This window comes from Delphinus delphis, chromosome 3, assembly GCF_949987515.2.
Source record: "Delphinus delphis chromosome 3, mDelDel1.2, whole genome shotgun sequence".
Lineage (NCBI taxonomy): Eukaryota > Metazoa > Chordata > Mammalia > Artiodactyla > Delphinidae > Delphinus > Delphinus delphis.
In genome coordinates, this window is record NC_082685.1 from 143,511,645 (window position 1) to 143,534,452 (window position 22,808).

General features: G+C 44.5%; 2 protein-coding genes across 4 annotated transcripts in view; one reads left to right on the top strand and one right to left on the bottom strand.

The window, feature by feature from the left end:
• Nucleotides 1–17,723, bottom strand: part of SKP2 (S-phase kinase associated protein 2) — a 57,768-nt gene extending 40,045 nt beyond the window's left edge. For both annotated transcript variants that reach the window (XM_060009592.1, XM_060009591.1), the window contains exons 1-6: nucleotides 17,589–17,723; nucleotides 16,809–17,080; nucleotides 5,834–5,945; nucleotides 3,532–3,675; nucleotides 2,466–2,600; nucleotides 898–996 (exon numbers count right to left, since the gene is read on the bottom strand). In XM_060009592.1, coding sequence (XP_059865575.1) covers nucleotides 898–996; nucleotides 2,466–2,600; nucleotides 3,532–3,675; nucleotides 5,834–5,945; nucleotides 16,809–17,080; nucleotides 17,589–17,632 — 806 coding nt within the window. In that variant the 5' untranslated portion in view covers nucleotides 17,633–17,723. The remainder of the gene's footprint in view (nucleotides 1–897; nucleotides 997–2,465; nucleotides 2,601–3,531; nucleotides 3,676–5,833; nucleotides 5,946–16,808; nucleotides 17,081–17,588) is intronic.
• Nucleotides 17,724–17,952: 229 nt separating this feature from the next.
• Nucleotides 17,953–22,808, top strand: part of LMBRD2 (LMBR1 domain containing 2) — a 56,103-nt gene continuing 51,247 nt past the window's right edge. For both annotated transcript variants that reach the window (XM_060009593.1, XM_060009594.1), the window contains exons 1-2: nucleotides 17,953–18,148; nucleotides 18,451–18,642. The gene's annotated coding sequence lies outside the window, so the exon portion shown is untranslated. The remainder of the gene's footprint in view (nucleotides 18,149–18,450; nucleotides 18,643–22,808) is intronic.

The window sequence follows — 22,808 nt, forward strand, 5'->3', positions numbered from 1 at the left end:
AGGACTAGATGGAAAAATTCTAGTCTCTATGCTTTCTTTCTCAATCACCCGGGTTGTTAGCAAACAACTACACAGTATGAGCAAGCGCCCGAGATGCTTTAAAAAACTGTTGGATGGTACCGGGGATTCCTAATAAAGAGATGCCGACATTACAAAAATCCACTTTACCTTATTGGGCCTCTGCTAACTGAGCAAATGAGGGCTTCAGAGAAAGAGTCCAACCATTAAACTATACATCCCAATCCTGGCACTGCTGAGAAAATGTAGGGCTACCATTTTATCTCATTGATAACATTCTTAGCCAAAGGCAATCTACTTTCAACAGATCATTAAGTAGAAATAAGTACAATGCTATTAGCACAGAGACCAAGAGATAGTAAAAAGGACACAGACACAGACACACACACAATACTGGGTATTCTGTGAACCATGTCGCCCCTCACTTATTAATTTCGATAACTCTGTAACCTTATTTATATACTGATATTACTACATAATATAAAAGATGTTTTTAATGGAATCACCCAAATTCATGGTGTATTTTGCAATAACAAATTTAATCCAAACTGTTAAGTTAGGTCTACAGATACTATAGGGAAAAACGCCTGACCGTAAAGTCAGGTATAAACAGATACTGTTTGTACATATTGTTAATAAACACACTACTACATTTTCTGTATTTTAATAGTCACAGAAAAAAAAGGGATCACTACACAAGTATCCTTTGGAAACTTAATCGATTTGGCTTCTGAGTTTGGATGGAAAGTTTGGAGGGCAAAAGGCATTGCATTATCCAAATCAAGAGCTTGGAGAGTTAGGTATAGCTTAAAAATGTTCCTTGATTCTATCCTGATGTGAAACAACAGTTCTATAATCAAAATCTCAAATCTCTCCTACCTGCAACAGCTGCTCAGCAAAGTCTTCAGGGCAGATTCAGAGAATCCAGAACACCCAGAAAGGTTTAATCGCACCAAATTTGTGTTCTGAGCAAGATTGCTGGAGAAAGAAGACAAAGTCATAAGAACACCAACAAGACACTCACTCAGTCAACAAGCATGAGGCTAAGTGAGACAGTCAAAAGCACACAGGCCTCTGAGTCAGAAGTGAGTTTAAATTCACATCTTACTATCTGGATGACACCAAGCAGGACGTTTTGCCTTAGTTTATTACCATCTGTGAAATGGCAAGATCAGTACCTTTTTTGGTAGGGTTGTTAAAATTAAATGATATAATGTAATAAAGGCCTTAACAGTGCCTGGCACAGAGAGTCAGTCCACAACAAACACGGATCAATGTACTTTAAAAAACAAAAAACAACCCAGCAATGAAATAAACATTTTTCCATTTCACCCACAATTGGTAAACTTCTACTTATAAAGTCACTAGGTTCTTTCAATCTTGCCCTCTCCTCTACATTCCCAAATGCCTCATGTTAGTGAAATAGTGATTAAGAATGAGAGTTCTGGAATCATACTATATTGCCAGGTTCAAATCTTGGTTCTGCCACCTACTAACTGTGTGACTTTGGACAAGTTATTCAGCCTCTCTGTTCCTCAGTTTCCACATCTGTAAAAAGGGAACAATAAGAACACATTTCATGGGGTTGCTGTGAGGATTAAATCAGAATACCTCTAAAGAATCTAGTATCTGGCACATAGTACGTGCTCAATAAATGCTAGCTGCTATTATTATCATTATTCTATTTTTTTCCCATCAGGGGTCATCATTTCTTACCTGAATGAATACAATAGTATCTTAACTAATCTAGTTTCTTTTATGTCTGACTGAACCTCTGAGATGCCCAGTGAGTTAATTTTCTAAAATTCAACTCTGACATGTTCCTTCCATCCTTAGAACCACTCTCCTCTCTTCACCACACTTCCCTCTTCACAGCGCACAACAGAATCCAGACTTCTTCCAGCGGGGCAGGGGCCCACTCCACTATGATCTGGTCCCTGACCACCCTCACCTGTCACCTCCCTCACTGAGCCCCACGCTCCAGCAACTCCCGACCACTTCAGAGTTTAGACCCAACCAGACTGCTTCCTTCCCCATATCATGGGGAGAACTCCTACCTACGTATTTTCAATACTCAGCTTAAGAGTCACTTCCTCTGAGAAGGCTGCCTTCTCGAAATTTAATTAGGTCTCTGTGTGTTGCCGCACATTCGCCAACGCACCTAACAAACACACAGCACTGTAATTACTTGTTTCTCCCATGAATGAGGGAGGGACCATGCCTTGATTCATCCCTGTATGTCTAGAACCTAGCACGAGCCCTGGCAATATAGTTAGCATGCAAACTTTGGTTGCCTAGGTGAGTCCTGGAAAGTTTTGCGGAAGCTGGAACACTGCACTGGATATTTTCTGAGTCCATCTGGATATGGACAGGACACCCCAGGTACACTCAGGAAACAAAAGTAACAAAACAACTGCCTTTGTGACACGCTCCTGGCTGCCACTCACTTGACAATGGGATCCGAAAGCTGTAGGCCTTCTAGACTGAGATTCTGCAACTTGGAGCAGTGAGACAGAAGGCCGTGGAGGGTAGACACATCGATCACCGAGTTCGACAGGTCCACGTGCTGTACACGAAAAGGGCTGAACACAGAAGGAATAAAAAGAGGTTCCACAAGGTGGCTCACACCAGCAAATCCAGATCACATCCGACCCTTCTCCTCCCCACCTGGGCAGTCCATCACAGACAAGACCCTAAATACTCATTTCAAATATTAGCTATAGTTTTGGTCATAAAATAAGTTGCTACTAGCTAATTTCCACACTTGTTTGTTTTAAAATTCAAAAGCATTTTTGCCAAGTCCAGGTGTTGTGCCAATATAGTCCCACGTAGAAAATTAATTAATGGGCACCGTGAGAAGGAGCTGGATGTGGATGACAAAAAGGTTATGCCGGGCTTCCCTGGTGGCTCAGTGGCTGAGAGTCCGCCTGCCGATGCAAGGGACACGGGTTCGTGCCCTTGCACGGTCTGCGAAGACCGCACATGCCGCAGAGCGGCTGGGCCCGTGAGCCATGGCCGCTGAGCCTGTGCGTCCGGAGCCTGTGCTCTGTAGTGGGAGGGGCCCCGACAGTGAGAGGCCCGCGTACCGCAAAAAAAAAAAAAAAAAAAAAAAGTCACACCAAAAGAGGGCCTTGTTTTTCCAGATGCAAATTTGTCCACAATAGGATCAGAAACTCAAGAGTAACAAAGCCTGAAAGGATGCCTCACATTTTTTCTTGATCAGAAATGGGCAGTGGGGAAATAGCTAGGCTGCCTTGCATCTGTTGGTGAGGGCTCTGCTTGGCTCCTGCCTCATGGGACTCTGGACACCCATCTACTGAGGACCCCAAGTACATCTAAGACCCTGGGGAGAGCCCAAGAGCAACCCTGCGTTAAAATGGGAATGATGTCACTGAAACCTCTGCCATGTCATAGGGCCTCTGCCATGTCATAGGGCCTACAGCTGAATATAGGAAAAAAGACATTTTGATCTGTTTTCCATCCCAAGATTTTCCAGGAATTTTCCTTTCTTACCTGAAACGTTCAACAAACGGTTGGTCCATAAACGATCGTGGGCAGCGGAAGGCAACCACCCCTCGAGACAGCAGCCGACCAACCACATCTGGGTGGAGGTTTCTGCCCGTGAGGTCTAAGGTCTGCCAGAGAGACTCGTCAAACCTGGGAAAGAGGAGGTGCTGTGCTTGGTAAGCCGGGACACTGGTTACTGGAGGCCCTCGACACCGTTACTAACGTGAGGACACGGCCACTAAATTGCCTTGAAGCAAATTCCGAAGGCATCTTTGCTTTTGACTACACAATTATCTATGATATTTTTAAGGCATTATTGACTAGCTCTTGGTCCTATCACGCATAAGCTTTTATCTTCCTCTTTATATGGATTTCCAATTTAGCTGGTTCAATGCTATCAGGTGCAATGCAATGATCTAGAACCAGAGAATACAACTGCAGGATTCAAATCAATTCGATAACTTTAAAAATGATTGTTCGAATCACTCAACTGATTATCGAACGAGTAGACAGGTTCAAAATGGCCCAAAGGATCCCACTTGCCATTTTTGTGAAGCATGAACAGGCTACCTCTATTACCCTAACGAACGTGTAAATGTATCTAAAAGGAGGAAAGTTTTGACAACTTTATAATGAGACATAGTTATCAGATATCTATTAGGAAAAAGTCATAGTTCAGCTGTTTTACAATACCTTAAAAGCTTAAAATATATATATATATATACGCACAAAAATATAGGTATATACATAAGAACTAATGGGAAGGAAAAAGGTAAAAATATTTAGATTTTAGATAGTGTTTCTGAAGCAAAAACGAGGTGCCAAAATGTACGAAACAACACGATAAAGCTTTAATACCCAGAGATTAATTCAATTTAACAAAAACGTGAGATCAAGCCCATGAGGAGACATTTTAAATATCTACAAGAATTTTACTTTTTAATACTGCTTGCAGACCACTGGCTAGAGCTTCGAAATAATTCTACACAAATTGTCAACATGTTATTCAACCTCTATTATTAAGAAGGCAGGACTGCAGTGCCTGGCATATAACAAGTGCCTAATAAATGTCAGTTATAAATTTTATGACAGTTGAAATGAAGATTAATAGACTCTGCATGGAGAAGACAGCTGGCGGAAAAAGAAAATCAAGATGGGGTCACTTGGGCGGGGATAAGTGAAAGTCAACCACCATTTACCTGCTCCAGTATTCCAGGTGTGCAGACCTCTCTGTGGCTCTTCTAAGCAGATACAGTCAGCCCTCCCTATCCACGGGTTCTGCATCCGCGGATTCAAGCAACCACACATCCCCGGATACAGAGACAGACTGTCTTACGCCATTTTATATAAGGGACTTGAGCATCTGTGGATTTTGGTATCCACAGGAGGTCCTGGAACCAATACCCAAAGGATACCACGGGACGACTGTAGCCCACTCCTGTAAATACCTAGAGTGTCTTATTTCCAGCACACCCGTGAATAGGAAGGGTAGGGGCTCCTGCTGTCTCACAACGAGAGTCCTAGATGTGTGGAGGGAGAGGAGAGACAGATGGCCTTTAAGCACAAAGCGAAGCATGGCCAGAGGTTAATGGGTAGGAGAAAAGGTGAAGATGGAAAGGCAGTCATTTCCTCCCCGCTTCTGGCCCGTCACTGCCATCCCAGCTCACCAAGACTCCCCCTGTGCAGCTCACCGTCCACACTTGAAAAGTGCTGCCCCTGAACCAACAAAAACCCCAACAACTGTCGGCTGCCACGCGCTGAACGTTTCTATGAGCTGAGCACTGCCCTGGCATCTTTATACCGCATCCTCACAGCGGCGCTGTCCTGAAGGTACCGTCACCCCCATTTAATATATGGGGGGGGACTGAAGCTCAGAAGTGTCAAGAACCTCGCTCAGGTTCCCCCAAAGCCTAAGTGGCAGAGGCTGGCTTTCCACTCAGGTCTAATGCCAGAGCCTCGAGTTCTCTCTCACTGCACTCACTGCCCAGCCCAGCCAGTGGGTGGGCAGCAGCTATGCCTTCGCGCACGCCCATCACTCCCCTCACTCTCAGTACGTTGCCCAATAAACACGGGCTACACTGAATACAGGGAAAGGAGGTTTTCAGAAATGGGGTAAGTCACTTCCGGTAGCTCCCTCCCTTCACTCTGAAATAAGACACTGATTTTAATGAAAGGGAGAAGATACCTAGTTTGCTTTGTGCTGCTATATTTTTCTTGGTTTTCAGTTTCACCAGACCCAAATGAATAAATAAATAACCCTTCTTTTCTCCTCATCCACATACAGCAGAAGGGGGTGAAAAATACTTACGCTAGATGATACCATCTCTTACAAACACTGGAGACTTTCAGAAGTTCAGGGAGGCACAGACAGGAGAAGATTCCTAAGAGCAGCTCGTCTGGAAGGGAGTCCCATGAAACACCTTTGAGGGGGAAAAAAAAAGAAAAAGTGTCTTCCCATCACCATTCTTTTGCCCTGTCAAGTCTACTGAGCCTTTTCATGCACTTCAAGCATATACAACACGTTGCTTAAACAGGGGAATTTAATGTTAAATGAATTCCTCATCCTCACAAATGCTTTTCTGTTTACCCACTGTCTATGTACCCCGAAGTGGGTACCATACTTTTTCAGCAAAGGAGAAAAGAGAATATCAAGAATACTTTTCATGGGCTTCCCCGGTGGCACAGTGGTTGAGAGTCCGCCTGCCGATGCAGGCAACGCGGGTTCGTGCCCCAGTCTGGGAGGATCCCACGTGCCGCGGAGCGGCTGGGCCCGTGAGCCATGGCCGCTGAGCCTGCACGTCCGGAGCCTGTGCTCCGCAACGGGAGAGGCCACAACAGTGAGAGGCCCGCATACCGCAAAAAAAAAAAAAAAAAAGAATACTTTTCATAACATTCTTCTCTTCAGTGCCCACCAGCCAGTCTTAGGCAAGAACGATACTGACAGTGGTTCACAGCAAGTCCCACGCCGCTCAGATCTCACACAGCAATGTCTAAGACATCACGATGCTTTTGGTTGCTAAGGAACGCCTCACTTCTCTCTGAAGTGGATTCGGTGGTGGATTTATCAAGTAGTGACCTTATTTAAAAGGCAAAACGAACCTTCCTCCCTCTTCTTTCAGGTTTACAGAAAGCACTCAGAAGTCAATTTACCTAAAAGTGCAATATCAAAAAGGTGTTCTCATCTATTAATTCAACAAATACGTACTGAGCACTTAACTCTGACGCCAGGGATCGTTTCAGGTGTTGGAGCGAAAGCAGAAAACAAGACAGACAGAATACTTTTTCATGGAACTTACATTCCGGCGGGAGAAAACGATCATATGATACTAGATGATACGCTAAAAATTGTTCAATATGTTAAAAAGTACATGATATGTTAAAATTGATTAGTGCTATGCAGAAAACTTACCTGGGATAGAGGACAGGATGGGGAATACGGGGGCCAGTTTTCAAAGTCTGAGCACAGTGGCCAGGCAAGACCTTACCGAGCCGGTGATCACTGAGCAAAGGCTGAACAGAGAGGGGGCCAGCCTTGTGAGTCTCTGGGGTGTGTCTGAGGTGCAGGAACAGCATGTCTGTTTTAAGGAACAGCAAGGAGGCCAGTGTAGAACAGAGTGAACAAGTTGTGGGAATGATGGAAGAGGTCAGAGGGGTGGGGTGGGGCCGGGTCAGGCAGGACTGGAGGAGCCTCAGCTTTGACTCTGAAGGGGGTTCTGAGCACAGGAATGACGGCATCTCACGGAGGTTTTAAAAGGATCACTCTGGCTGCTGTGTGCAGAATAAACTGGAGGGAGAAAAAGGTGGATGCAGGAAAACCAGTTTTCTTAGTCTTATAAAAGCAAACTCTAAACAGCTATTCAACAAGTATTAAACTCTCACATATGAATGTACAGATTAACCCACAAGATCGGGTTAACATGACAATGGCCTAGAAGGAAATAAGTGTGCACCAAAGAAATACTGAGTGATTTAGATTAGATTAGAGTGGTTAGATGAGTTCAATAACTTGCCTTCTCAGTCTCTCTCTACCTCCAATCCATCTGCTACACCAATTCCAGTGCTATCCTCTCCTCTCTGTGATGGTTAATTTTAGTATCAACTTGACTGGGTCAGGGGGTGCCCAGATATTTTGGTTGAACACTATTCTGGGTGTCTTTGTGAGGGTGTTTCAGGATGAGATGAACATTCGATCAATGGACTGAGAAAAGCAGATTGCCTTCCCCAGTTGTGGGCTTGCCTCATCCAATCCAAGGCCAGGTTAGACCAAAAGGCTGATGAACGGAGAACTGTCTCTCTCTCCTGTCTCTGAGCTGGGACCTGGGTCTCCTCCTGCCTTCAGACCTGGATTGAAACTTGTACCATCTGCTCTGCGGGGTCTCAGGTCTTTGGGACTGAAGATCTTGGGACTTTTCAGCTTCCAGGACTGCGCAAGCCAATCCCTTATTAATAAATCTCCCTACATCTCCTATTTGTTCAGTGTCACTGGAGAACCCTAACACTCCCACCTCCCCATTTAAAAGGTGTCAGTATTTACTGAACACAGACATTACACCAGGCTCTGTGGAGAACACGATGGAGAGCTGGAGAGAGCATGGAGGAGAGTGATAAACGTGGCAGTCCGACTCTTTTCTCCTATTCCTGGGCAATCTTTTGAAAACGTCCATGCCCGTCCCTCAATGAGACCCTTCAGTGGTGTCCCTTGAATATTCAGCCTAAAGTCTATACTGCTTAGCATGAAATTCAAAGCTTTCTGGCAGTGCCCCACTTATTTTTCTAGGTTCGTTATCTAGAAATATGCTCCAGTCATTTGGAGCTACTTGGAATTCTCAGAATGAGTCATCCTTCGTCACATCTCAATGCCTCTGTACATGCTGTGCCCGCCCCCGACTGCTGTTAATTTAACATCAAGTGGCCATTAATGCCCCAACTCCTATGGACGGCCTCCCATGACATCACCAAGAACAGGTGGCTTTTTAAACCACGATTTCATTATTTGCTTACTCACCTGTGTAGGCCCCCACAAGGCCATGGGTTCTTGAGAATGAGAACCCGATTTTTTTTCTTTTTTTAAACAGTCTTTGTATTCTAAGGACACAATGTCTGATACATTCATCCATTCATATATTTATTGAACATGTACTATATGCTGGGATCTGTTCTACAGACAAAGATGAACAAGGCATGGCCTGCTCAGTCTTTCAGAGACACAGATAAATAAACAGGAAATTCCAAGCAAGTATCACCATGGGCTGCAGTAGGGTTCAGGGTGCTGTGCTGTGCTGCGCAGGGTATGGGGGTGGAGCAGTGGTCAGGGAAGTAGCCTCTATGGAAACATGAGGAGGAGAGATGCAGCTGCTCAATGAACCCCTGCCCCTCCCTCTCTAGAGAATAAAATAAAGGACTGACTGAGGCTCTGAAACCTAGGGGCAGATGGAGGAAGGCAGATAGATCGTCCACGCTGAGCCTGGACCATGTTCTGGGCAGGTAGCTCCAACAAACCTCCATCACTGCCACACAGCTCCTGGTCCAAGGTCAGTGTGGACAGAGCTTCTCCAACAGGACTCCTGTCCTGCTCCCCAAACTGGAGAAAAGTTTTTCTTCCATTAACTCTTCTTAACTCCCTGACCTCCGCTGCTTCTCGCGTATACAGATCAGATGCTGGCATTTCATTCGGCAAAAAAGTCACACACTTAGTCACTTCGAACCTAACATGTTGAGATTTTTACTATGATCTGCACAGACCATCCTGACACCACGTGCTTGACCCCCGCCACAAGTGTAAGGACTACTGGATTGAGGAAGGAGCACAGCGTCGACTGGAATTCGACTACGTTGCCTCCAAGACTACGAACCTTAGGCAAGTTACTCAATCCCTCTGGGGCTCGGTTTCTTCATCTGTAGGAATGGGAATCAGAAGGTTTATCTTGCAAAGTTGTTCACTATGAAGATTAAATAACTTATGACAAGAGGTTAAGCAGCGGAGAGTCAAACTTTCTCTTTCTTGCCTCTACTCCTCTCCTTTCTCCATAAAATCTGTACATTTTCCTCTTGTAACCTTTTCTTTTCAATGCTGCTTGAATGTTCACCTACGTGAAAACACCCACGGTGGGAGTAGGGTTTGGACAAGGGCTGCCTGGTATGATTTACTGAGACCCCCAAACTGTCTTCTACCCAAGTTTGGGATCCCCAGAAGCAGATCCTGAGAACATGAACTAAAGTAGTTTATTTGGGAAGTGATCTCAAAAGTACTGGAAAGAGTGAGGCGAGACATGGAAGGGCAGGAAGCCAATTTGGGTATGTGAATAAGCAGATTACCGCTATGGGCAACTGGGTTTCAAATCTGCAGGGCACTCCAGGGAAGCATATGGCACCTGCCCCAGAGTGGTCCCAGCCAAGGGCACAGGTGCTGGGGCATTAATCCACCAACTGCTGTGAGTCATTGGTTGGCGGCTTCTGGGAAAGGGCAGGAATGTTGACTGCCTAGCATCTCTGCCCAGAGAAAGCCCTCAAACACAGTGTCATCTACATGGAGGAGAAAGCCTTCGGCATAAAAGGGAATGGTGACCTTCAAGGAGCTATGGATGGGGCACCAAAATGTCTACCAAAGATGGTGAGGAAAGGAAATAGGGAAGCTAGTTGTGAAGTGTAGGGCAGGAGAAATAAAGAAAGTAATGAACTTGATGCTTCCCATTTTATTAGAAAGACATAAGAAATCAAGAACAATTAGAATATGAGATCAGTCATTCACATGCTAGAAGGAAAATGTGGCAAGCGATGAATGCAGATGTTTTCCGAGGACAGCAAAGCCAGGCAATGAAGCCACACAAGTAAGCTAAGTCTAGAATTAGGAGGGCTTTGCACTGCAACGTCCATCTTCACCTGCCCAGCTCCTAGCCATCCTTCAGACCTCAGCTTAAGTGTCACTCTCTCAGTGGAGCATTCCCAGGTCACCACCACAGCCCCCATACCCAGATTTGCACATCTAGCACCCAGCACAATACCTGACACGTAACAGGCATTCACTAAATCATTGCTCAATGCGTTATACCTTTTACTCCCCCTTCACGCAAACTGTGAATGTGCTAATTCTGTATCTGTGTGACCGGTTAACCTTCCTTAACCGATTAACTGCTACACCTGGTGCCTAGGACAAACCTGGCGATGAACATTAGAAAGTACTCAACTGATATTACACAAAGGAATGACTGACACCCAAGAGAAGAATGCTGGCTTTATTTTATAGACAGGCAAGACTGTCGGCCTCTTAGGACCAGTTTCCTCATTTGTAAAATGACAAGGCTGGCCCAAGGCTCCACTTCGATATACATTCCTGGGTGACTAATTAATGCACGGGTGTGTAAGCACAGTCCCTGCCTGGCGGCCTCAGTGGGAGACAAACTAATAGACAAAAACATAACCTGACGTTTAAAACTGCCATTTACCGAGAGCCCTAAAACGTCTCAGACGTTTATTAATGCACACTGATTCTAATGTGTCCGTGTCCTAAGTTGTAGTATCCCGTTTTATAGATGAGGAAACTTGTCTTAGTGGGGTTATTAATTAACCTCACCAAGGTGCTATCAACGATTAGGTGGCAGAGCTAAGAGGCCAACGTGGGTCTCTTCTGTCTGTTTCCAAACCCCACATCCTGAGGTGAAGGCACAGAGCCACAGAGGAGGATGTCTGAAGGCTGGCCAGGTGGTACGGGGCACAGTACCTGCAAAGGAATGGCACGGTCCTGTAGGTGTTTGGGGGGGATGAGGCTAAGGACAGAAACCCGGGGACACAGGTAGTGTCCTCTGCCAGTCTTGGAGGTGGGGGGGAGGGGCTTCACGAGAAGATGTAACTGTGACTAAAGGGACAGGTCACACAATCAGCAAATGGCAGACTGGGAATCCAAACCCAGGTCTGACTCCAAATCCTGCCCTCTTTCTACCCTAGGATTCTCTCTCCTATTCTGAGTACTTAATTTTCTACAAGTTTTTTACAAGGTGAGAATTAAATCTGACTTGCTACAGAAAAAGGAATCTATCAGGGCTTGGGAGGGAGGGGAGAGCGGAGAGGGAAGTAAGACAAAGATGCCGGGTCAGCGAGCAGATGGAAGGCGCGATGGCCAAGAAAATGCACAGCCTCGGCAAGCAGCCAAGTCCCCAGGGCTCCCTGGAGCCGATCACAGGACCGCACTGACGCTGATTCTAGGGCCCCTGGTAGGGGTGAAGGCCAGGGGGCGGGACAGGGGGCGCTTCACAGCCTGAAACTGGGTGCTGTTCCAGCTGAAGAGGCAGCGTCTGTCTTCATGTAGCTGCCCCCGGGGCTGGTATCCAGGCTTGGGATATGCTTAATCTAATTTTACTTCCCATATTTAATTCTCAAAACATCGACCATCTGTTTCCTGGATTCCTGACTACACTGCTGCCTGGTCTGTCTGCCCAGAGAGGATGAGAAAGTCCAGAGCGAGTCTTTCTTCCACTCACCTCTTCTAAACCCTCCAAGGCTGCACACCAGACCTGCACAGTAAGGAGAAGAATCAACCCCACGGACTCTAGTCTTCAACGACATGGAAGCAGTTCAACATACTTCGGAGCCTTGAAAGGTGAAAACTGGCCAGATTCACAAACTTGTGAGTCACCACCCTCAGCCACCAGTATCACCACTTATTCCTCTGGTGTAAAGCCAGCTGTCCACTTCTGTAACCTCATCACCTCCCATCCTCTTGAAGTCCTCTGGAAACAGTGCTTGTTGAAGAGTTTTCGATGCATTAGGACTTTGCAGTATAGCTCACACCTTACTTGACATGTTTATTTCCTGGAACATCACCTATACTCAGATGCAAATTCAAACTCCAAAGTCATCTCAGTCTTTGATCCTTAAAGCCACCCGTCTCTTTAAGCACAGATAAACAATTATACGTGAAGGATAAGCAGGTACAGGTATTCACATCTACTGTTTTCTGGGGTTTTTGTTTGTTTGTTGTTTTTTAAGGGTGGAGGCTCACCTCATGTTCATGCTTTTGCTAGCTTGTTTTAAGTATTAACAACTCATGCTTCCTTTCTGGGAAACTACAAACAGATTCTGCCATCCGGGATGAGGTTTCCTTCCTCTTCCTACAAATCATTAAGAGAAACACTAGACCATGCTAGCTCTTGGTATTTTGGGTTTTTTATTTTTAATTTTTGGCTGGCTAGACAAAACTGAAAAAAGCAAAACAGGAAAAAACTAAAACTGGGGTCCTCGATGACCCCTCTCAACCCCATATTTCTATGCTCAACCCTGGGATGTGCGAAGAGTAACTAAGAAACCATGGAAATTGGGATCTGGAGAATTAGGTACAGGGTACAAGCTCTAGGAGAGCAGGATCTTTGGTCCGTTATGTTCACTGCTTGATCCCCAATCTCTAGAACGATGCTCCATCAACATTTGCTGAATGAATGAAAGGAAGCTAGAGGGCAAAGAAAAGGTTCTTGGGAGGGTCCTGTAAAGGCTCTTTCAGAGCTGAGTTTTGGGAGCTGCGGGCTGAGATTCACTGGTGAGTCATGAGATCAATTTATTTGACGAGCATTGTTTTGAAAGAATGGGATGGAAGAGCATAGGAAATACCTTAGTAAGGAGAAATCTAGTTTTGTGAAATTTTGGTTCCAGATACACACCCAGCATTGCAATGTAAAATATATTTCTTACTGGTTATTAAAAAACAAAAAGGAAAGAAAGAAAGGGAGAGAAAGGAGGAAAAACGTTTGCCTGGGGATATTGAAAAGCAGATTCCCAGGCTCAAGGCAGGACTTCTGGGATCAGAATCTCTGGAATTTTGCACTTTGAACATGTTCCCTTGGGGATACCAGCAGGCTCTAAACTTTGGAGTCTCCAGTCTGAAAACCACTGTGGGGCTTGGAATCTGAAGCAGTTTAACAGCCACGGGAGAGCTGATCAACAAATCAGTTCAAGAGCGTTTCCATGGCTGTGCCCTGTTTGGGAGGTCAGGGGTGGAGAGATGGGGGGTGCAGAAGACGGGGGACCAGGACAGGCATTTAACAACCATGAATAAGATGCAGTTGTTCTCTTTCTGTCCATTACTGACCTCATCACTGGGCCATTTCCTCCTCCCGACTCCTTCTACACACTCACCCCAAAGGTCAAGCAGACCTGTCCTGGTATGGGTTGGCCACAACGTTTTCGTCTCCCAAACTAAACAGATGAAGAGGATTTAGTCACCAGATGTGAGCCTGGCTTGGGGCCGGCAGAAAAGAGAGACTGCCGAGTGAAGAACCAAGAACAACTCACACAGCCCAGGGCCACTGTCATCAGATAGCAACGGAAAGCAGGTGTGGCCTGTTCCAGCCGAATCCTGCAGCGCTCTTAGCCACCTGTCCCGACAACTGCAGACAAAACTCGCTTGCATGATGATCCAGCACCATTGGAGGCCCAGGGGGAACCCTCTACACCAGCTGTCCCTCACCCTGCATCCTGGCTCTAACCCTCCCCCTCCACACCAATCTCTCCTGTACGTAATTCCACGCACAGACACAGCATAGAACTGGTTTCCCTCCCTGCCTCTCTCTTAGGTCACAACAAACATAAAAACTCACGATTTTCTTTCTCTTACTTCAGATAAATATATATTTTTGAAGTCAATTTTAACAGTCTAGACTCAGTGACTGGACCATTTCCAGATCCTTCTCTCTTTTCTCAGAGCCTCCGCTTTGCTGAGTAGAAGGAGGAAGCGTGTCTACGTCCAGTTGGCATCATCATGGAAGCTTTGGGTCATTCTGGCACAAGGGGCTCCCTCCCTCTGGCCTCCTAGAGCATCTGCTGCCTGAACCACTCAGCAGCTGCTAGTGCGTGAGCTGCCATCTTTTGCTGTGAGCTTCTCTTACTATGTATTCTCTTTTCTCCTCAACTTGACTTGCAATTTCCTAGAAGACGGCAGCCATCCCTTGATCTTCTGTCTTGTTTCCATAATGCCTTGCTTTAAAAATGTCATTTGTATTTCCACCCGTGTGTGTGAATGTGGAAGGACACACAGCAATCACTCCATGTCAGAAGCTATCAGCACTAAAGTCATCAAAAGCTGCTCATCTTAGCAGGAAGTGTCTTTCACCACATTTGGTTAGTCAAGCACCAAATTGCTCGTGCTGCATTCCAGACACTAAAAATAGCAGTGACATTCAATTTTGAAGCAAAAAGATCTACGTGAACAGGGTCAGGCGAACAGGATTAAGGACGAAAGACAAGTGAAGTAGCCTCTCAACTGGGTGTCATTTTGTCCACCAAATTAACTGGATTTACTTGTTGAGTGTTATGTGCAGGCAGCATGCTAAGGGCTCTATGTATACTCTTTCATCTAATCTTCACAGTAACCCATGAAGTGGGTATTACTATTCCATTTCACAAAGAAATTGAGGAACAGATAGCTCAAACAACTTCCCAAGGTTGGTAAACAGCACAATTGGGATTCGAAGCCAGATGTGCCTGACTTCACCATGATCCTTCACTGCCTTTCTAATTAATCCAACACCAAATATAGAAAAGGTCAAAAGCCAAAAAAACAGATTTTTTTTTTTTTTTTTAAAGCAAGCGAGCAACCAACCAACCCATCAACCGTCCTCAAAGAAAGCCAGATGGGGGAATTCAGGAATATACTTATTTTACCTTGGCTCTGCTAGACTTCATCTTTATTTCTTGACTCTGTCTCTTCTTCTCCATCATGACCCACCCAATTTCAGTTTAGACTATGATAACCTCTTCTACAGACAATTTCAAATCTCCTAAGTCTGTCCACTCTAATGTCAGGATCTATCCAGAAGCTGACGGCTGCTTATACTACTCCCACACCTCTCGACAAGTCTCTAAGCTTTTACCCTCAACTCCCCAAAGTTTAGTCTCATCACATCAGTGTGTCCTTTTAAAAGGTCACATCACAACTCTGCTCAATAGCACCTCTAGCCCGTCTCCCACTACTCTCCCCTTTGCTCATCCACTCTGGGAATATGGCTTCCTTATTGTTCCTTGAACAAACATAACCTTCCTCTGCCCCAGGGTCTTTGCACTAGCTGCTCCCTCTGCTTGGGGCTCTCTTCTCCAAGATACTTGCATGGCACATTCCTTCATCTCCTTTAAGCCTTTGTTTGAAGTTCACTGTCCAAGCGAGGCATTCCCTTAATACCCTACAAACCAGCTTCCCGCCCCAGGACCTCCAATCCCTCTTGGCTTGTTCTATTTTTGTTTTTAGCCATAGCACTTATTCTCATATACTACACACCAGACTTATGTTTACTGCATCCTCTCTCTAGAACAGAAGCTCCATGAGGGTAGAAATGCTTTGTGTTGCTCACTGCTGTATCCCCAGCACCTAGAACAATGCCTAGCACACAGAATGTGCTCAGCAAATATTTGCTGAATTAATGTTTTACATGGCTTGCCAGCAGGAAAAACTGATAACCCCGGGTCAATGCACTATGTTTACCTTATGGGCTTTGAGTACTCCCGGGGCTCTGATCCACTCTGGGAGGCATTTATTCACCTGCTTGAGAAGCCTGGGAACTGGGAGCTATTAAGAGCAGAATGATGTGGTGAGTTCTACATTTTAATCAGTTCACTCTAGCTCTGGGGGATGGATCTGGGGAGGTTAAGGCTGGAATTATGAGTCCATTCCAGTAATCAGGCAAGAGATGATGAGAGCCTGAGAAATATTTAGGAGACAAGAGGGAAAGATTCAATGATTGGTTGGATGTTGGGGGATGGTGGGAATCTGACTAACCTTCAGGTTTGGGGGTTGGGGAACTGAACAGATAACACGGTTAGTAATGAAGACAGAGCATACAGAAGAATCTCACTTGGGAATGGACCTGGGAAGATAAGTCTCCTCCCCTTAGTTCAACATTCACTTTAGCGGCCCCTTGACAAATAACTAAAGTGATTACGGCAAAAAGCTCAACCGGGGCTACAGAGCAGCAGAATATAAACAAAAAGAATCCTAGAGGATCATCGCTTTGTTCCCAGTTGTCAGTGGCAGTCAGCTGGCCTTTGACCAGGCAGAGTCCCTCCTAAAGAAAGAGTATGGAGTGTCTTTTCATGGGTTAAAAGTCGGTCGTGCCCCTTAAGAGATACACATACCAACATTTCTGTAAACTTCAGAGACAATGAGTTGTCCCATTTCTTTGGAAAATAACTGCAGAATTCAGCAATTTTAAAAGGGCCCCATCCTAAAGGCCCCTGAACAAAGGTTTACCAACAAAATAGTTTAATCCACCACTTACTGGACTGATAGTTTTACCCTCATACCTTACCTGGAAAGTTCTCTCGATTTAGCTTAGGTCTGCGGACAATCACAAAGTCCTTGTCATTCCCTTTGCTCTTTAGCCGTTTTCGTGGGGGGCTCTGCGGGTGGCCCAGGTTTGAAAGCAGTTCCTGGGGGATGTTCTCACTGTCCACCTCCTCCTTCTCCAGGGCGGAGACCCCCATGCCTGAAAGCAGTTCAGAAGTCTTGCTAGAATCCCATCCCCACGTGAAGCTGGTGGTAACGTTGCTACTCTGGTCGGGAATCTCCTGGAGGTGTTTCCTGCAGAAACGCACAATAGCCCCACGTTCCTTTCAAAAACACACCCGTAAATAATTCCAAGGTAGGCCTAAAGGAAGCTGCAAGTTACTCATTGCAGAAAACTTTCACAGCAGCTAACTAAATTGCATTTCTACGCGCCGGCGGTGAGTTCCCAAGAATAAAAGAGAAAATAACCAAACAAATCGAACACTTCGAAAAGTCTTTTCGATTTACGATCATGCAGAAGGCCTCAAGAATTTCTTAAAGTGGAAGGAACAGACAAGGAAAGAGGGAGGGCAATCATACAGTGATTGAAAACAGCAGCCGGAAAGCCCAATAAGGGAAGCCAAATAAAATCGCACGCTGATCACCGCGCTAAAGCATCCACCCATCCACGTTTTCCCAAAGAAGAGGCCAAGCAACCATTCACATTACAGCATTACTAACAATATTAGCAAGTAGCAAAATTCGCGGCCTAAAGGAATTAAGACGGTCCACTCATGTCTGCCCCTTTTTGCAATCGGTTTACCTGTGCATGGCGTCCGCAGGTTCGGGAGTTTTAAATGCGTGCATTAATTGCAGAGGTGCCCGCCTCCTGGATTCCCGCTTTGGCGCGCGGCGGCGCACTGCGTGCGGCTCCTGCCCCCAGCAGCTAGACCCGCGAACTCTATCAACGTTCCATCCCCGCCGCGCGCGCAGAATTCTTCTGCCCGCTCTCCTCCGCGGCCGCCGTCTGCTGCCCCGCTGCCTGCTGGGAATTGTAGTTTCTGCCCTGCCTGGTAGTGCGGCTGCCTCGCTACTACTTCGTTTCCTTATAGCTTTGCCCGCCTTCAGGATACCCACAACCCCCCGCGGCTAGGGGACCGGACGGCCCACAGGGTAGGCGGGGAAGCGGAAGCGGGCGGTTCTCGGGCTGACTGGGAAATGTCAGCTGCTTGATTGGCGTCGGGTTTTCCTTTCCTCGGAACCCGCAGGCCTTCAGGTGACCGCCACCGCCGTCGCCAGGGAGCGTGGGTCCCAGACCCTGGACGGCTGTGGCGGACGCGGGGTTTCCCGGTCCTTCTGGAGGCTGTCCGGCGAGATCGGGCGGTGAGCCTGAGGGGAGGGGGTGAGGCACTTTGGGGTCTGGGGCGGAGCGCGGGCGGAGAGAGAGGGACCCCGGAGACCCAGAGAGGCCGCCGCCGCGGGGCCCACGTCCCCGGAGTGGAGGCGGTGACCCGCTCCGCCGGCCAGGTGAGAGGTTGCGGCCGCGGGCGTCACACCTGCTCTCCCCGCTGCCCGGAGCTGCGTTCTCCACCGGGGAGAGGGCGGCCCTTAGCACTAGGTCTGTGGACAGGATCCCTTCTTCATCTGTAAAATAGGCACTGTGGCAAGCGACGCTTATTTCACAGGCTTGGAGTCGGGGTCAAATCGGATAACGCGTGTGAAAGCGCTTTGTAGACGAAAACGCGGTTCAGAAGAGAGGCGGCGGTTTAATTTTAGGGCAGCAGGAGATCACGGTGGTTCCTGTGTGCAGTGGCAACGCTGAGCATCCCCTTGCAGCCTCGAGAAGGTTCATACATGCTAACATGAGAACAAATAAGGTGAGTAATTGTTTGCAAAGGGCTTTCAGTGCAACACTAGGCGCTGCCAGCAAAGCCATTCGGTTGCTCACTCTCAACCAGCTTCTTTCTGTTTGCCTCGCCTCCTGAAAGCACGCTGCTTTTAGCCTCTGTCCGCGGAGAAGAGTTTGGAGCTGGTTGGAGTAGAGAGAGTGGCATACTCCGGGTAGGATGACCGTGCGAAATGCATTATGCAAACTGTACTGTAACTGTGACCCTGGGAAAGCAGTGGAAGAGAGATAGGGGAATAGCTTCCACCCCTAATAAAAATGGAGAGGATGTATAAGGTTCAGAAGTAAGCAACCCAGCGTCATAAATATATTAGAATATTACTTAAGTATGCTGTGTACCATGCCTTTTTATTTCTTTTTTTTTTTTTTAAAAAAAAGCTTCGATTTACACTGGCATTAAACCTCCCTTGCTTGGGTACGTGCTTGTTTCAGACTTGATGCTTAGCTTGAAAAATAACCACTACTTTAAAAAATTAATTGAGGGGCTTTAAAAAAAATTTCTTTAAAAAAAAAAAAGCTTCGATTTACACTGGAATTAAACCTCCCTTGTTTGGGTACGTGCTTGTTTCAGGCTTGATGCTTAGCTTGAAAAATAACCACCTTTTGACAGAGGAAAGCATTCATGAACCTTTAGTTTGTTCCTGAAACTAGGTGAAATTGGTGTAAAGAAGGGATCTGTTCACAGATTGAGTCTGATTGAAACCAGATGAAGAATATGAGGCTGAATGTTCACAATTCATTAAACTAATGTTACCTGGAAAATACTTTTAAATGCAGTGTTCTGATTTTTTACATAAAGTGACCTTTAAGCAGTTACCTTCGCTTGAAATCTACATCCTTTTCCCTTAAAATTGCAACTCAGAGGAAATATTTTTAACATAAAAAAGTTAGTCTCCTTCAGGAAAGTGAACAAGACAGAGGGCGCTTATAAGCTAATGGAGGAGAAAGAACAAACAAGAAAAAAATATTTAAAATATTTGAGAATAAACAAAGTTTTGAGGTATAAAGTAATTGGGAGAGGCCACTTTAGATAGAGGTCTTATAGATAGGAAGTTCTAAAAGATGGGATGATTCTAAATTTAAAGATAAGAAATATCCTCATACTAGGATTTAGCCTGAGAGCTAGGGAACATTTCTAGTTTTCAGAATACTTGGAATGTCTGAATTAGTGGGCACAAGGTCCTTTATAGGACTTCAGAGAGAGCCTGTCAACTTGGAAAATCAAAGTCTTCAAATTGTAGAATAGATATTTCACTAACAGTTTGCTCTGGCAGCAAAAATAGCATACTAAAATGGGAATAATTTTTTTCTGCATTCCTTCTAATAATGGCTGTTCTCTTAATATAGTAAGTAAAAGTTTAACTTGGTAAATTGGTACTTTAATATAAGGAATTGTGTCCATTGAAGACTTGAGATTACCAGCTACATAGAGGTTGCTGTTTGGTCTTTTCAAGAACTGCATTATGATTGCTACTGATGTGGATTATTTTGTTTTCCTGATTAATTTTATTCTTTTAATCTACTCAGCACACCCCATGTCCCATTTTAGTGAGAGAGGTATACCATACTTCTAGAAGTAGAATTACTAGATCAGTATCTAGGACAAATCAATTACATTTTTTTTTTATGTCTGCAAATGACATTAGAGTAATTTCTAGTACTCTTTAGAAGTTTCAGATAGAGTACAAAGTGAGTTTGTAAATTGGGAAAATGTTTCTCATACAAGAGGCAAGAGCATAGTTAGTTACAGCGTATTCAATATTAGGGCATAGGACAGGCCAAAAAGGACTAGAAATTACATTCAGCTATAAGCTATGTATATAGCTTATATGTATATATATATTCAGTAGTATATTATTGTTCTTTTTGAAAATCAAATGTGACAAAAGAGATTCTATTTAAATAGAAGTGTGATGTGCTTTTTCCTTAGTTCCATCATAGCATGAAGTAAATCTTAAGATTTGTTAGTGTTTTTTTATGTTATTTAGCTTAGGTGAACAAAAGACTAAGAACAGTTACATAGCAAGAAGTTTTTATCTGCTAATCAAGTTTCAAAAGATTCCTTTTCCCTCAATTAGTTTTATTTTTATTTATTTATTTTTAATTTATTATTTATTTAGTTAGTTTTGGCTGCATTGGGTCTTTGTTGCTGCACGCGGGCTTTCTCTAGTTGCGGCGAGCAGGGGCTACTCTTTGTTGCGGTGCGTGGGCTTTTCCTTGCGGTGGCTTCTCTTGTTGCGGAGCACGAGCTCTAGGTGCACAGGCTTCAGTAGTTGTGATGCGTGGGCTCAGTAGTTGTGGCACACGGGCTTAGTTGCTCTGTGGCATGTGAGACCTTCCCGGACCAGGGATCGAACCCGTGTCCCCTGCATTGGCAGGCAGATTCTTAACCACTGCGCCACCAGGGAAGCCCCTCAATTAATTTTAAAGTAGATCTAAAAGATCTACTTTTTAAAGTAGTTCTCTGCAGTTTAATACTCTCTATAATGGGCAGATTGGGGCAAGAACAGAAGGGCTCTTTCCCAATTCTGATATGCTCTGTTTTCTTTTTTACTTTCCCCATGTAGATTAGAGTCATATATTATACTTAAGTTATGGCAGCCTTAAAACTGCAAAGTTAAAAAGGCTTAGTTAAATTCTATATTAAACATAACTTTATTAGCACTGTCTTTATATATATATAAAGAAATAACTGATAGGAGAACGTTTCTACTTTGTTCATTGAAATGAACAAATGAAAACTGAGCAAAAGAAATGATTTAAACAGTCTAAATTGCATTGAGAAAGTATGTCTGGACTGGAGCAGAGACTCTGGTATCCTAATTGTGAGCCTGGCTTTGTAGTCAGGATGCCTCTGAATCCCACTTCTTACCCTCTCTGTGCCATTTTCTCCTCTACTAAATAAGGTTACTGACCTTTCTTACTGGGCTGTGAAGTGTAATTCGATACAGCATGTTAAGCGCTAGCACAATGCTTGGAATCTAGTAAACTCACACAAAATATTAACTACTAGTTTTTTTAAAAAACTATTTTGTTACTAGGAAGGATTCTAAAGATTATTTTCTAATTACCAAAGTAAGTCTTATAATCTCTTTACCTAAAATCTTTAAGGATCCGTTACAGTTCCAGTTGTTTTCTTCTTGCCTACTTACTGGTTGCTACCTCTCTCATGCCTTGCCAAAGGTGGAACAGTTTGTATATGTCCATCTTTCTTCAAAAGGCTTGTTGCTCTTTGGAATTCACTTCACCTGGTTGGTTTGCCAACTCAGCTCATTTTTTAAGATGGCTTCAAAAGATATTACGCCTTTTTTGCATTTTTAGAGTGGGAGTTACATTCTTTTGTGGTATTCTATCTGTATCCTAAGCTGAATTCTCCTTATACCTGAAATCGTTAAACATGGGATTAATGATTATCTTTGGAGGGTTTAAATTTTGATTGGTGGTAAGGAATTGTTGACTTTCATTATTTACATCTAGTTCTGATTCTTTTGATTTTTCATTATTTGGATCTCGAGTTGTCTCCTAGTTTTTATTCACATGTCTGAGTAAAGATACATATTTAAGTTAACACAGTCTGTCTGATGAATCATTAGGTTCTAGTTGGAAATTTTTAATTCAGTTCAGAATCTTAGGTTTTGGCAAAATTTTTGTCCTGTTCTCTTGTTCAGTTGATACCAATCTTTCCTTCCTGTCTTTTTCTTTTCTTCCCCCACCCCCTTTTTTTTTTTGAAAATATTTGGGATGTTTCAGATTCCAAAATGATCTTAACCTCTAAATTTTCTACTTAAAGTGTGTTTAGCCTGAAAAACTATCATCAACCATAAAATACTCAGGGAATAGTACTCCAAGTCAGTAACATTAGCAAACTCATGAAAGGCATTTGAAGGTAGTATTGTATAATATCTTGATGATTGGTAAAAGACTGAATTGGATTTTAAATGTTTAAAACTTTCAGAACTGATATTTTGAAAGGTAGACTGTGCCTGCATATTAGGTACTAAAATATGAGTGAATGAATTGGCATTTTGATTTTAAGTAAAATCTACTTTTGCTGCTGTGGCGTTAATGCCCACCTATGATAGCTTTATGCCTCTTTTTCATTTCTAATCACATGGAGCTAAATTTGGATTTGCCTCC